The following is a 14,143-nucleotide window of genomic DNA, read 5'->3' on the forward strand; positions in this document are numbered from 1 at the left end:
CCGTCGAGTTTAGAAGATGAGAATATCGATTTGGCGATTCTAAAGTTAAATAAGAGCATAATCCATAATAGAATCAATAATCAAGGATTCAATGCGGAAAAATAAATAATCAGAGGCTTAATTCTTAAAACAGCCAAAGTTCAGAGTTTAATTATATTTTTTGCTATAAATATATTATTTTTCATATTGAATATGTATATTGGCAATTAAATTTAAGAAAAAAAAATTGAAATGAGATAATAATTTTTTTTAGAAAAGATTAAATGGTTAATTTTCTTATTGAATACCTAAATAAATTGATAATTTTGATTTAATAATAATAAAAAAAACCGATAGTGATAGAATGAGGTGGGAAGGGAAAATATATTTGATAATTGATAATTTTGATTTAACAAAAAAAATGATAGTGATAAAATGGGGTGGGAAGGGAAAAAATAAATGTGGAAAAATAAATGATCAGAGGCTTAATCCTTAAAACAGGCAAAGTTCAGAGTTTAATTATATTTTTTGCTATAAATATATTATTTTTCATATTGAATATGTATATTGACAATTAAATTTAAGAAAAAAAAATTGAAATGAGATAATAATTTTTTTTAGAAAAGATTAAATGGTTATTTTTCTTATTGAATATCTAAATAAATTGATAATTTTGATTTAATATAACAAAAAAATTGATAGTGATAGAATAAGGTGGGAAGGGAAAAAAATATTTAATAATTGATAATTTTAATTTAACAAAACAAAAAAATGATAGTGATAAAAAAATTGAAATGAGATAATAATTTTTTTTTAGAAAAGATTAAATGGTTATTTTTCTTATTGAATACCTAAATAGATTGATAATTTTGATTTAACAAAACAAAAAAATGATAGTAATAAAATAGGGTAGGAAGGGAAAAAAAATATTTGATAATAATAGAAATGAGGAGCAGGAGGTTTCCACAAGCTTATTTAGAATCGGAAGCCACTGCTTATACCAATTGAACCAATTGATTTTTATGTTACTTATGCATCTCGGTTTTATATATCTACAATATAAAATATTTTTTTGGACCCCTTAATATTATGGACTCTGGGCGGGCGCCTCTCATTTTATAGCCCAGGACCGGCCCTGAATGTTAACATACTAATATGAAAATGATATAAAATATTTAAAAATAGTATCATATCTTATTATATTTTTAAAAGTTATCACTAATATATATGTATAACAAAATTAAAGGTAACCCCAAAAACACGATATCCGAACAAATTAACACGATTGTGACACGGAAGTTTTTGGATTGGGTTTGGATTTACTATATTCAACATGAATCCGAAAATAGCACGACACGAATACGACTAGAACACGAAATTGCCAGGTCTAATTTTGGCCCTTCCTAAGCCAAATATTGTTACTGGACTGCTATTTCTGCAAGGGTGCTAATAGGGGTGGCCGGAACCACCCTTGGTGGGGGTGTTTCTGGCGGTCGGAGGGTCCCCATATATGCGCCCTGAAAGTTTGAAGGACTTAAAAATGATATAGAGCAGGGGCAAACCTTATAAAATAATAGTTGAAAGGCATTAATAAACATTTTGTATATAGTTGATGAGTGAAACGGTATTTTAACCCCTATATAATTGGACTCTTATATGAACGCTGAAAAGACAAAGAGATTTGTGGATGAAGAAAAGGTTCAAGTTGGAAGAGAGGAGAAATGGCATCTTGGAATTCATTTCCGCTGGAAATCACATATCAAACCTTCGGATGGATCGCCTTCTTCTCTTGGTCTATCAGTTTCTACCCTCAACTTATTTTAAATTTCCGCCGCAAAAGGTTTCATTTTTCTTCTATCCAGATTTTTTCTATTCTTTTTGACCTTTTTTTCCTAATTTTTTTTATTAACTTGTTTTGCTTTTGATAGCGTGGTGGGTTTGAACTTCGACTTCGTGGTCCTAAATTTGACGAAGCACTCATCTTATTTGATTTACAATGCTTCTCTTTACTTCAGCTCTGCTATTCAGGAGCAGTACTTGGAAAAATATGGCTATGGAGAGGTTTGTTTCTGTGCTTTTGCTTTACCTTATACATGGATATTCGAAAATCTTTCTAATTTTTGTAGAAAATGAATTCACAGTCCCACTACTTGGGACTATTCACAAATTTTTATTGCATTTTGTGTAGTCCCTGTTTCTTAATTTTCTCTTACTTGGTCTTGCTTCTTGTTATTTATATTGCTTGTTGGTTCTATGAATTAGTATTATATTTGGAAATTCTTTTGAAAGGTGAGAAAGTTGTTGGACAAATTAACATGGCTTAGAACTTGGTTACTGGGAGTTAAAGGATGCAATGGGAAGGGAAGGGAAGGGGAATGATGGAAATGAAAGTTACAAATTAACCTTATTTGGGAGACAGTTAAAAGTTTAATTTATTTTGGGAGTTCAAATATACAGGGAAGGAAGGTTAAATTTACTATGCAGAGATACAATTTTTTAATAAACTTTACATTACTTCCATTAACCTCTGTTTTGGAGGTTAAAGGAAGTAAACATTTAACTTCCATTAACCTTCCTTTACTCTCCAAAAACAACTCTCAAACAAGGTTAATGTGATATTTAACTTTTCATTACTCCCATTTACCTCCATTAACTCCCTCCCAAACAAGGGCTTAAATTTCAAATTCATTTACTGTCATTGCATGTATTTGGTACTTAACTTCTTACTTGAGATTGCTAATTATGAAAATTTCACGGTTTTGATTTATCCTTTGTTATATTGAAAAATTATCTGCAGTTAATCCTTTTCTAGCTCCAATAAATGGAGATTTCCTCTAACTATCGCTTAGGTTTATTTTTGTGCTCTGTCCAGTAAATCTGTAATCTATACTGCTTTTGTTCTTACTGGCATTCAGTAAACTGATTGCCATTTATGAACTGTCAGATTGTAAATATAGTGAAAAATTATTGAAATTTATACCTTATAATTCCAGTTACTTGAATGCTTCTGAGGAATTATAGTGTACGATATGATCTACATTTTGACCCATGACAAAAGGCGATATTATGCAAGAAAGTGGTGAAGCAAAATACTAACTTGCTTTATACTTACAAGGGAATAATTTGTACTACTTCTATCAAGTCTATGAGATTATGGTGTTCATGAATGCACTCTGGTGGAGTTAAATGAAAAAGACAGATTTCAGATATTATTTAACTTGATTTTTATATATTTATTTCTCCTTCCAATTGCAGATGATACCAGTGGCTGCAAATGATGTTGCTTTTTCAATGCATGCTGTTTTGTTGACAGCAATTACATTATTCCAAATTGTAATCTATGATGTGAGTGGTTTAGTCTTTCTCCAATAATGAGTCAATGTTATGCTTTTCCTTATACATTGAATTGAAGCGTGATGAAGTGATTTTTCATTTTGACAGCGTGGAAACCAGAAGGTCTCTAGGATTAGCATAGCAATTGTCTGTGTTGTGTGGCTAACTGCTGCTGGTTGTTTTTTCATAGCTTTGCCTCACCACTCTTGGTTGTGGCTGATTTCCATCTTCAAGTAAGTTGCTCTTTTTATTTCCCAGCTTAATGTGAGGCAACATCACTGGACTTTTTTTAATCTAAAGGTCTTATTAGAGATAAGGTGGCTTATGATTGATATCAATTTTTTATCCTTGAGATATAATAGTTGCTTTCCTGACTGTATTAGTTGGAATGTGGAAACATGCTTATAATGCCACCAAGAATAAGATTACTGAAAACAGATCACAGGACACAATTGGAAAAAATTCCCAGCATGGAACTTCGAAGTTCTTTCTAATCTTCAACATGTATTGTACTCAAAATTGAAAGTCGTTACCCTTTTCCATTTGCACTTGTGCCTGAGGGATAGGGACATTAAGGTTGCTAACTTTTCTTCTTTATAAGAATGAATATCATTCCTATAGTATGGCCTTTTTAGAACCCTTTTTTTTTCTTTTTCATCAACTTTTCCTCTTGCTGTAATGAGATTAAGTTTATAGTGATTTGCATATCACTGCTTCTTATGTACCCAATCTTATATTGGTTGGACCATAAAATAAATTTCTTAATTATTAGAATACAGTCCAAAGTTCCTAAATTCATAAAATTAAAGTGGTGGAAGATCATTGGAGAGATTCAAGGGAGAGAAAGTAGGAAATCATGGGTTTAGTGGCCTATTTTTCTGCAACCACGTAGGTCTGGAGAAACTGTTTTTTTGGCACGTTTCTGCTCGGAGTTATGCAGGTCCAATTTGAGTTTCTTCTTCCCCCGGGTCTTACAAGTTTGTGGACTACTTACTGAGCAAAACAGAGTTGTATTGAAGTTACGACCATTTCTTTGTTGACTGTGCATCAATTTCGGTTTTAGTGGGGCTGCTACCTAAACTAATTTTTTCCAGCCGCTATCAATGATTTTTTGTGACAAACTTGTTCCGAAAGGCTAGGAGAACATGGCATAAAATTTGTGGGGTTAGTGGATTAGTAGAGGACCTATTTTCTTGGACATTTACCATGAACAAACCACAACACAACAACATTAAAACCCAAAACTCTTCCAAACCTCTTTTCTCTTCTTTATTATCTCCTTTCTTCTTATTTCAACTCTTTTCTAGCCCTTTTTTCCTTCCTCTATAATTTCCATCCTTCTTAGTTTGCCAAGTCCGTGACCCGAAAACACTGTCAGAAACTCCATTCGCAGCAGCTGTTCTAAGTATTTCAGTTCATTTGATTGTTTTCATAAGCTAATCAAGTGTTAGGAGTGTTCTTCATTTACAATTTCAAGCTTTCTTTGTAATTTCTCAATTATTTGTTCATTTCTTTTCCTATATTCAAACTTTTCGATAATCAATAAAAAGAAAACATTTTCAATTATTGGAGTTGATATTACTTGGTGGCTATTACTAAAGCTAGTGATGCTGTTTTATAGTGGAGCTAGGGATCCAAAAAGGTTTTCTCAATCCTTGAACCTTTTGCACAGTCGTTTGATTAGAAGTTGGGACTGTTCAATAACATTAATTACTCATTGGGGAATCCGTTTCCCTGGCGCGTCCACAAATTCAACAAAGTCAAGGTTGAAATTAGCATATTTTGAACATATCGCTAACAATTTGTCTCTTCTAAACTAATGATATTGGAAGCTTGAAATGTCGACTTCACTTTACATATGTTGTTATTTCCCCTCTCCATGCTGGTATAGAGATCACACTTGACAGCATTTAGCTCAGGATGGGAGAAAAAATATTGATATTATAGTTTCTTCAATTAAAAAGTCAATGCTTATTGTGAGTATGTTATATTCTTGCATATTCATAAATGTGGTGGAGGTTCTTAAACAATTTTGGAGAAGGCCTTTTTTTACCTTAGCTGGAGGGTAACTTGCAGTAGGACATAAAGTTGATACTTAGAATGAAAAATTAGGTTTTAAATTAGTCTACTACAGAGTGGAAAAGAAAAGTAGCAAGTAGATTTCTAATAGGTTTATGTTATGGACAGTTGTGCAAAAAATAAAGCTTTTTCTTTGTGTTCTTGAAGTGAAAATTTTCTTAGATAAAAGCCTTTTCATTATTTCTTTGTTTACCATGTCACTGAAATTCACTTATGGCTCATTTTTAAACTATTTTATTATATTATTTTGGTGCAGTTCAATTCAAGTATTTATGACAGTCATCAAGTATATTCCCCAGGTCAGAATTATATTTTGTTAAAAAAGTTCAGTTGGTCCTAAAGTATATTCTTGGTATTGAAGCTTCTGCATGTTGTCAGTCTACCACTAATCACAGGCTGCTTTACCTTACTGTCTATTTGACTCACACAAAGATGTGGACACGCTATTGTTGCTTGATTTAGTCTAGTCATCATACCATTGCAATTTTCTTTTCTGAAAACGCTGATTGATTTTTTTTATGCCAGCTTCATTATTGTTGATCAATCCTATTGCAATTCTTAATTATTATATTTTAGCACTCCCTTTAATAATGCGCTTGTTTGCTCCTATGGCTTTTCTTTTTCATGTTACGCGTTTGAGTGACACTGTTATTTCACCGTAGCATATCAAGGATTTCTTTGTCCATGAAGCAACCATGCTAGCTGCCTTAGATTTTCTGTTTCTGTTTATTTGCTTGTTAAAGCAATTATTATCCCCTAACAATCACTACATGACCCTGTTTGAATAAAATCTGAGTGTCTTTTTTGGACTCATATCATGTACTACTGTCTAATGAAGTCGTATTTTAGTGTATTTGGTTACTGAACCTCAATTATTGTTTGCAATTGCTCCGAGATACAGGCTATAATGAACTTTATGCGCAAGAGCACAGATGGGTTCAGCATAGGAAACATTTTGCTTGATTTTCTGGGAGGGGTGACAAATTATGCTCAGATGGTTGTGCAGAGCGTAGACCAAAGTATGTTATCTCTACCTAAATTACGTGTTCGTCCATCTGAAATGATGCCTCATAGTTAACTTAATCTCATTGTCTTTTTCAGATTCTTGGGTAAACTTTTACGGCAACATAGGGAAGACATTGCTATCTTTGGTATGTATCTTCTTCTCTATTATTCCACATTGTTCGATACCTAATATGCCATCTTGAACTGATATTTGAATTGTTTGACATTTCCTTTCATAAGTTATCATCTTTTGATGCACTTTGCAGGTCTCAGTGTTCTTCGACCTTGTTTTCATGTGTCAACATTTTATCCTATATCGTAGCAAGAGAAGTCGTATCTCTAGAAAGCACATTAAAGAGGGGGAAGAGCCACTTGTTAAATCGTCGGATGATTCAGCATCTGAAACTGTGTAAGGCATATCTTAAGTCACAATGATAGAAAGAAACATGTAGATATCTCTGTACGGTAGATGTAGTTGAGTGCTGGGATTCAGCTGATTTCATTTTACAAGAATAATTGTAAAATTGTATAATAAGTAGCTGAAAAGATAGACAATTGTACAGATGAAGGAAATGTTTCTTCAAAAGTAAATATAAATTGTACTTTATTGATATTATTTAATGAGAATGATGTATATAGCATATTAGAACCCTTTTCCATTAGCATGTGTTTAGTATATACAATCTATTGAAACTTGGCCTGTGATGCCATGCCAGGATTGTTTTCCGAGCAATGGAGAAAAACGTATGGATCTTTAATTTTAAGTCTGGTTTGAGTGAAATGTCTGATTCCTGGAGAATGTTTCTCTAGTGTTTGATTTAGTTCTTGGAAGCCAACAGCCTAATCATTGTTCTTAGATTATTGTACTGCATGAAGAAAGAAAGTCTTACCACTAAGTGATCCACTCCATGCATTGTAGCAGTTGGTTTACCTACCTGCTTATTTCATCATGAATGGACAACAGAAAGCATCAAAAATCTTTTTAAATTTTGTTCATTAAGACTCTTATCTTTTGAGAGAGAGACTCTCCTCTTTCTCTCTAACTTTCTTTTCATTTTTTCTTTTTTCTTCTCAGATCCCGTCCTTACCGCTATCCACCGTCACTTTCTCCATTGTAGCTCTCTAAACAGATCTAGTTAGAGGAGGAAGAAGGAAGCTTGTCTTCCTTCTTCCTCCTCCAATTTATGTTTTAGTCTTCGTTTTTGTTTTAAATTACTTTTTCTTGTTCGTTTGAAATCTATATTTCTTCTTGAACTTCTATTTCCGTCATATCTACAACTGTTCGCTATACTTCTTTCTTTTAGTCTTTTTTCGGTCTTAGCAAGAGCGGAAAAGCTTCATCTTGTCCGTAGATCTATAGATCTGCGTGGTTGCAAAAACAGAAAGGACTCAGATCCGAATCCGGAGGAGCCTAAATGATGAAGCATGGATTACAGAGGTTTTTCAACGGGACTTGACTTACGAGAAGAATATGATTTCTATGTTTGTTGTATTTTTACCTTTTATGGTTATTATTGCTCTTTGTAGTCTTATATTGCTCTTTGTAGTCATTTCTCTTCCCTTTGTGGAGCTTATACTAGCTATAGCCTGTATGGGTTTATTTTCGTGCTGTATGTTGTATCTTTTATATCAATGAAATCAGATATGGTATTTTTATCAAAAAAAAAAAAAAAAAAAAAAAAAAAAAAAAAACTCTTATCTTTTAATTTGACCCATTAGCTTCTCCATCAATTAAACCCTATAATTATTAGGATTGTATCTTTCGCTTGCATTTTTAATGATTTGAAAGCAAAGATTTTATATGTTTAATTTGACATGGTTATAAAAAAATTATAAAAATATCATTTTGAGTTATGAAAAAAAATACAAATTTAGGTACAAAATGAATTGAGTAACTTAATTATTTATTTTAAGCAAGTTTGACGTTTGCTATATGTGCGATCTTATATAATTGAGGAAATTACATCAAAAATCATATTTTTATTTTTATTTACATTTATAAAAATCATTTTTATGTATTTTATCATTATACGATTTTTAATCTTAAAATATCAGAATATCACAACTCTAATTTTGTTTTTGTCAATTCTTCAAGTAGTCACTTAATTTATCAATTATGACTATTATGTAATTTACTCCATATAATTAGATCAATGTGTCTAATTAAAATAAAATTGAGAGATGCTTTTTACCATTATTTAATGTTACTAGCCGAACACCCGCGCAATACGCGGGATACATATAATGTGTCATTATTTAATTCATCATGTATTAATAATAACATAGAAATTAAAGTATACCGAATTTAATAATAACTGAATAAATAACTTCATTTGATGATTTTTTTCGACAAATTAATAAATTAGGAAGAATTAAAAAGTCTTCTTCGCTTTTATATATAAAAAATTTATCTACATAAAATATATATGAAAAATGAATGTTTTATACAGAATAAGTAAAAACTTATTATTGTTATTTTCTTTCCATCATGTCCATTAATATAAAGAAATATATAAAAAAAATATGTATAAACAATAAGTATAATAATTTAGTTGGAGGCCCAAGCTCTCAACACTTACACAACTTTAGCTTGCATAATTTGATTGTAATTAATTTATAGACAATAATAGTAACATTTACTCTACAAATAAAATGAATATTTACTCATTATTACATCAAATATAGATTCTTGCATTGATATTCTCCTTATGAAGTAAATCTGTACAAATCAATATCTTAGTTTGGTTTCATCCTTTACTTTTAATTATCCCAACAAAACTGTTAAAAAAATGTAATATATATTGATATTGCTGTTAACTGGAATCAATAATAGAAAGATATTTACATTATGCCCATAAATTGAATATTTATCAACAAAATAAGTTGATAGTAAATAATAAAAACTTGTTTAAAAAAATAACAAAAACAGAAATACAATGAAACTAAGTTGCTCCACTGATAGTAAACCTTCATTCACCACAGAATCAATTAACTAATTTTTCTCACAAAATAGCAAAAACAGAAATAAATAAATTTAAAAAAACTTTCGAACATGCAACGCAAGATGTAGAAAATTAAATATCTCGGTACGGAGTATATATCTAGCCCAACTAAAATGGGCTATTTACATATCTAACCCACTTTACTTCCATATTTCAACCATTTTGGACAAAATTACCTTTAGTTTTATTCAAAGTGTCTAATTTGGTAAGATGGAATGTAAATGGTCCCTCTTAGTTGGGCTAGATTTGTAATTAGCCCGAGTATATACTAAAAGGCACTACGATTTATAAACACTCTCTAAAATACAAAATTAAATATGTCAGGTACATACTTACAAAAGTCATTTAATGAAACAAAATTCAAATTTCACAAATGTACTCTTCATCACTGCAAAATTGAACAAAAAAAAGTCACAAATTTCCAACAACTCCATTGAAAAGAAAATTTAGAGAAGAAGTTAGAAAAATGGAGGAAGCATAACTCAACATTAGTGGGGAAAAGTGAGAGAAAAGCTCTATTCTCACGGTAACAAAGAGAAAGTGGGTTACTAATAGCAGTTTAATAAGATAAACAATACATGATAAGTGGAAAGTGCAGAAAAGATTCAAATGAAAAAAAAAATATTGGTTTTTTTCAAGAATAATGCTAATAAAATGAGAATATTAAACATCATATAAGTCTTTATTCTCCTGCCAATACATTTAAATGAACAATCCAAATACAAACAAAAAAAAAATCCCATTGAGTCTAAAATTTAGGAAAGCAAATGAAGGAATACAAATAAGAACAAAATCAAAGGAAACAAATATAGGATCTGAATTTTCTTACCCAGAAGATCAAATCTGTACACTTTAATTCTCCTCAGAACCAATAAATTATTAAGACAATGACCGCAATTCAAATTGAGAACCTAAACAAAGAGAAAAATGGTTACCCATATGATTGAAATACAAATAGAGACAAATTTAATTTTTTTCAGAAGAATGCTACTTTTCCAGATCAAATGATGTGAAAAAAATCAAGTTCTAATGAACTTTACCTCTAGAAATATAAAATTTGTAACTCCAATTGCCAGGATCTGCACAAATATGATAAATACAAATGCAATTAAATATTAGATTGGGCATGAAATTTAGTTAAATGTGTTATTTTACAGAGTAATACCGTAAATAGAGGATAGTGTGAAGTTGTTAATGATCCATATGGGTACAAATAAGAGATATGCGTTAATATGCAGTTGAGTGGGGGAGGAGATTGAGGAAGTGAGGGAGAATCAGTTGAGTTGAGGGTAATATGAAACTAAGAAATCGTATATTCAGACGAATTAATGAGATATCATAGGAGATATTTTAGGAGAAAATCAAGGAGATGAGAGATGTTTTAAATCGTATACTCAGACGAATTAATTTAGTTATGAAAAGATAATAGATAAATAGTAGTATTTTGAGAAAATTACAAAAGAAACTAATTAATAATAAATAGAAGAGGAGTTAGAGTTTGGTTGGAGAAGAAATTTTGAAGTGGGACGTCAAAATTAGTATAGCTTAATTTTATTTTTTATTTTTTATTATTATTATATTGAAACCTAGTAAATAAATTAGTATAGCTTAATTATTGTAGGTTTTTAGGTATTACATTAAAAAAAAAACAGAGAGAGAGAGAGAAAGTATGAGAAGGAGTCTAATACTATATATTAATTATCGTAGGTTTTCATATATGATCATATAGTATATTATTGGCATATTTGGATATTCATCAATATTTTTAATTAATATTTTTTTTGGATTTTTTTAATATTCATCATTATACGAAGATATTAAATCAAATGGCTCAGAATATTATTTGGATAATAATCATCTATTAAATCTAATACTTTATTCTTGTTTATTAATATTAATAAAAATTGAAAAAAATAGATAAATAAAAAATATTATTTTTAATCAATAAAAATCGAGGAGTTGACACAACTCCATCGTTACTGTTTTATATTATATATAGATAGATTATGATTGGAAAGACAGAAACACATAAATTTAGTTTTTTTTTTTCTTTTTTTTTGTAGAATAACTTGTAGTTAACCATTGTTTTATTTTATTCTTCCAAAAAAAACCCATTGTTTTATTTTAACGTATTGACATAATCCCGCACTAATGAGCAATTACGAATCCATGTGGTCGATCAGCCATAAAAATAATAAGAAAAAAATAAGAAAAAGGAGCAGCAAAGCATTTTTTTATGACTTGGCCATTAAGAAAAAGAAGAAGAGAAAAGAAAAATAAATATATATAGCGTGCCAAGCCAAGAAAGCAAAATTTGGGACATACCGTTATTTTCTTGAGCAGTTGAGATTTTGATAAGGTATTGACACAAGTAAGAATTACAGATTCAACAACTCGAAGAATTGAAGAATGAATTGAAGAAGATGAAGAGAAATGTAGCAATGCAAAATTGTTGGAATTAGATGAATTACTTCCCTAATTATTATCACAAGACCGTAAAATCATGTTTATCGAAAATGGAAGTATAACATGATGGGGATGTTCTGCTCCTCATGAGGGCGCTCCCTAGCTCTTATTAGGGTTTCTTTTTGCGGCTGAGACACCGGCGGCTTCTACATTGATAATCAATGGAGGACCAACTACGTTCACTTACATTGGTTGATGGTGGATTTGAATTCCCTGAAACCGGACTTACTGATGCAGAATTGCGATATGATCATTGCCTGGTGGGGTTACTGGTAACAGATAAGAAATACAACTTTAAGATTTTCAAACACAGAATGGCAGAAATTTGGAGACCGGGGAAGGGTATGTCGATGACCGAGCTGGGCGACGCACTCATATTGATCAGATTCTATCACCCGCATGATCTGAAGTGGGTCCTCGATGGGGAGCCGTGGACTTTTGACAACAGTTTACTTCTGCTACACGAAATTAAAGAGGGCAAGGACCCTATCTCGATATCACTCCACAAAGCTTCTTTTTGGATCCAAATACACGGCTTACCTGCAAAATTGTACTCGGAAATTGTAGCAGCAGCACTTGGAAATTATGCAGGGGAGTTCCAAATGCTAGACCCGAGATCGAACTGGTCCACTGATCGTACATGTATGCGTATTAAAGTCAGGCTGGACATTCGAGAACCGTTGAAAAGAGATAAAAAAAAGTTCGTGTTGCCGGCGGTGAATGGTCCATGTGCTACTTCTGTTATGAGAAATTGCCTACCTTTTGTTTCATATGTGGACTTATTGGTCATCTTGATTGACACTGTGAAAATTTCTTCCAGACCGAGGAAGCCGATATTGTGAGGGCTTGGGATATATCCCTGCGGGCACCTCATCGCCGACAGGGTATGCTAGGGGGAGAGCGATGGCTCCGAGAAGAAATGGAAAGTGGCTCACCATCAGATAAGGATGGTCAGATTACCCAGCCTTTCAAGAAAATGCCTACACAGAAAGCTACATTTCAGACCGCGAACTTTGCATCCTCACTAGCTGGGAATTTGGGGATTGGTATGGGAAGCAGCTTGGGTGTAATGACCTATACAGAAGAACAATTGGGAATTTGGGGATTGGTATGGGAAGCAGCTCGGGTGTAATGACCTATACAGAAGAACAACTGGAGGGATTGGAAATCAGTGAAGAACGAAAACAGAGAAGGGGCGAGCCGACTGTGACGGCATTCATACAAAATGTGCAGCTGAACAAAATAGCTCAGATGGATATCGATAATCAGTTGAACTTAAGTAATACCACAGCTGACAAAACATTGCAGAACGACACAGACACTCAAAAACAGGAAGTCAACCTCACAAATGACAACATGGCGGGCCCGGGAGAGGGGGCTTGCCCAAATAAATGAAGATTTTGAGCTGGAACTGTCGAGGGCTAGGCAATACCAAGGCAGTTCCTATTCTTCGGGAGCTTATACGAGCTCATAGGCCTGACGTACTTCTTTTATTTGAGACTTTAGTTTGTAATTCTCGTATTGAATTTATTCGTAGTAAAATTGGCTTTGATTGTTGTTTCTCGGTTGATTGTATTGGTCACAGTGGAGGACTGTGTATTTTTTGGAGGAAGAGTAATATGTGCTCACTATTATCTTATTCAACCAATCACATTGATATGGTTATAAATGATATAGAGAGTGGAAGTTGGAGGATGACGGGTTACTATGGTTGTCCGGAGCGACACCGGAGGAAGATATCATGGGAGAATATTCAAAAATTAGCACATACCTCGTCACTTCCATGGATAATTATGGGGGACTTTAATGATCTGTTAACACATGATGATAAAAAGGGGAGTGTACCACATCCAGAATGGTGTTTGAAGGGATTCCGGGACACGATTACACAGTGTAACTTGATTGAGATAATGATGAGTGGATATCCATTTACATGGATTCGACACCAGGGTAAACCTAACGAAGTACAGGAGAAGCTTGATCGGGCTTTTGGATCAGACAACTGGCTGGGAATGTTTCCGAATCATGTGCTAATAAATACAGTAGCCCCTAAATCTGATCACTCCCCAATACTATTAAATACGAATGCGCATGCACAATGTCACCCAAGGTGAGACTTTCGGTTTGAAAATAAGTGGTTACGTGAGCAGGGATTGCGCGAGTTTGTGGGTAGTGCATGGCAGATTAAGGCACATCAACCAGTTGAGAACCGATTGAGCGGACTCGCGGAACAGTTAACACAGTGGGACAGGGACAGAAATCGGAATTTTAGAACATAG

The 14,143-nt window shown here is 32.5% G+C and overlaps 1 protein-coding gene and 1 long non-coding RNA gene across 2 annotated transcripts; one reads left to right on the forward strand and one right to left on the reverse strand.

Annotated features, from left to right (window-relative positions):
• The first annotated feature begins 1,635 nt into the window (after positions 1 to 1,635).
• LOC136234065 (cystinosin homolog) lies at positions 1,636 to 7,048 on the forward strand. Its single transcript, XM_066023828.1, has 8 exons — positions 1,636 to 1,819; positions 1,908 to 2,040; positions 3,235 to 3,324; positions 3,421 to 3,545; positions 5,648 to 5,690; positions 6,293 to 6,410; positions 6,493 to 6,542; positions 6,663 to 7,048. Exons 1-8 carry the CDS (start codon positions 1,701 to 1,703, stop codon positions 6,807 to 6,809), a joined length of 825 nt encoding a protein of 274 aa, XP_065879900.1. The 5' UTR covers positions 1,636 to 1,700; the 3' UTR covers positions 6,810 to 7,048.
• Positions 7,049 to 9,358: 2,310 nt separating this feature from the next.
• LOC136232158 (uncharacterized) lies at positions 9,359 to 10,752 on the reverse strand. The gene is made up of 4 exons (XR_010690344.1): positions 10,564 to 10,752; positions 10,439 to 10,477; positions 10,228 to 10,309; positions 9,359 to 9,786 (listed from the first exon to the last, which is right to left on the reverse strand). It is a non-coding gene; the product is annotated as an uncharacterized lncRNA (long non-coding RNA).
• Positions 10,753 to 14,143: the final 3,391 nt, after the last annotated feature.

The sequence above is a fragment of the Euphorbia lathyris genome, chromosome 6 (assembly GCF_963576675.1).
Source record: "Euphorbia lathyris chromosome 6, ddEupLath1.1, whole genome shotgun sequence".
In the NCBI taxonomy this organism is placed as follows: Eukaryota; Viridiplantae; Streptophyta; class Magnoliopsida; order Malpighiales; family Euphorbiaceae; genus Euphorbia; species Euphorbia lathyris.

Excerpts from the sequence above, each read along its gene's own strand:
- LOC136234065 (XM_066023828.1), top strand. The coding sequence starts at position 1,701 with ATGGCATCTTGGAATTCATTTCCGCTGGAAATCACATATCAAACCTTC. Across the intron at positions 5,691-6,292 it reads TCATCAAGTATATTCCCCAG|GCTATAATGAACTTTATGCG; the intron begins GTCAGAATTATA and ends TCCGAGATACAG. Across the intron at positions 6,411-6,492 it reads TGTGCAGAGCGTAGACCAAA|ATTCTTGGGTAAACTTTTAC; the intron begins GTATGTTATCTC and ends TGTCTTTTTCAG.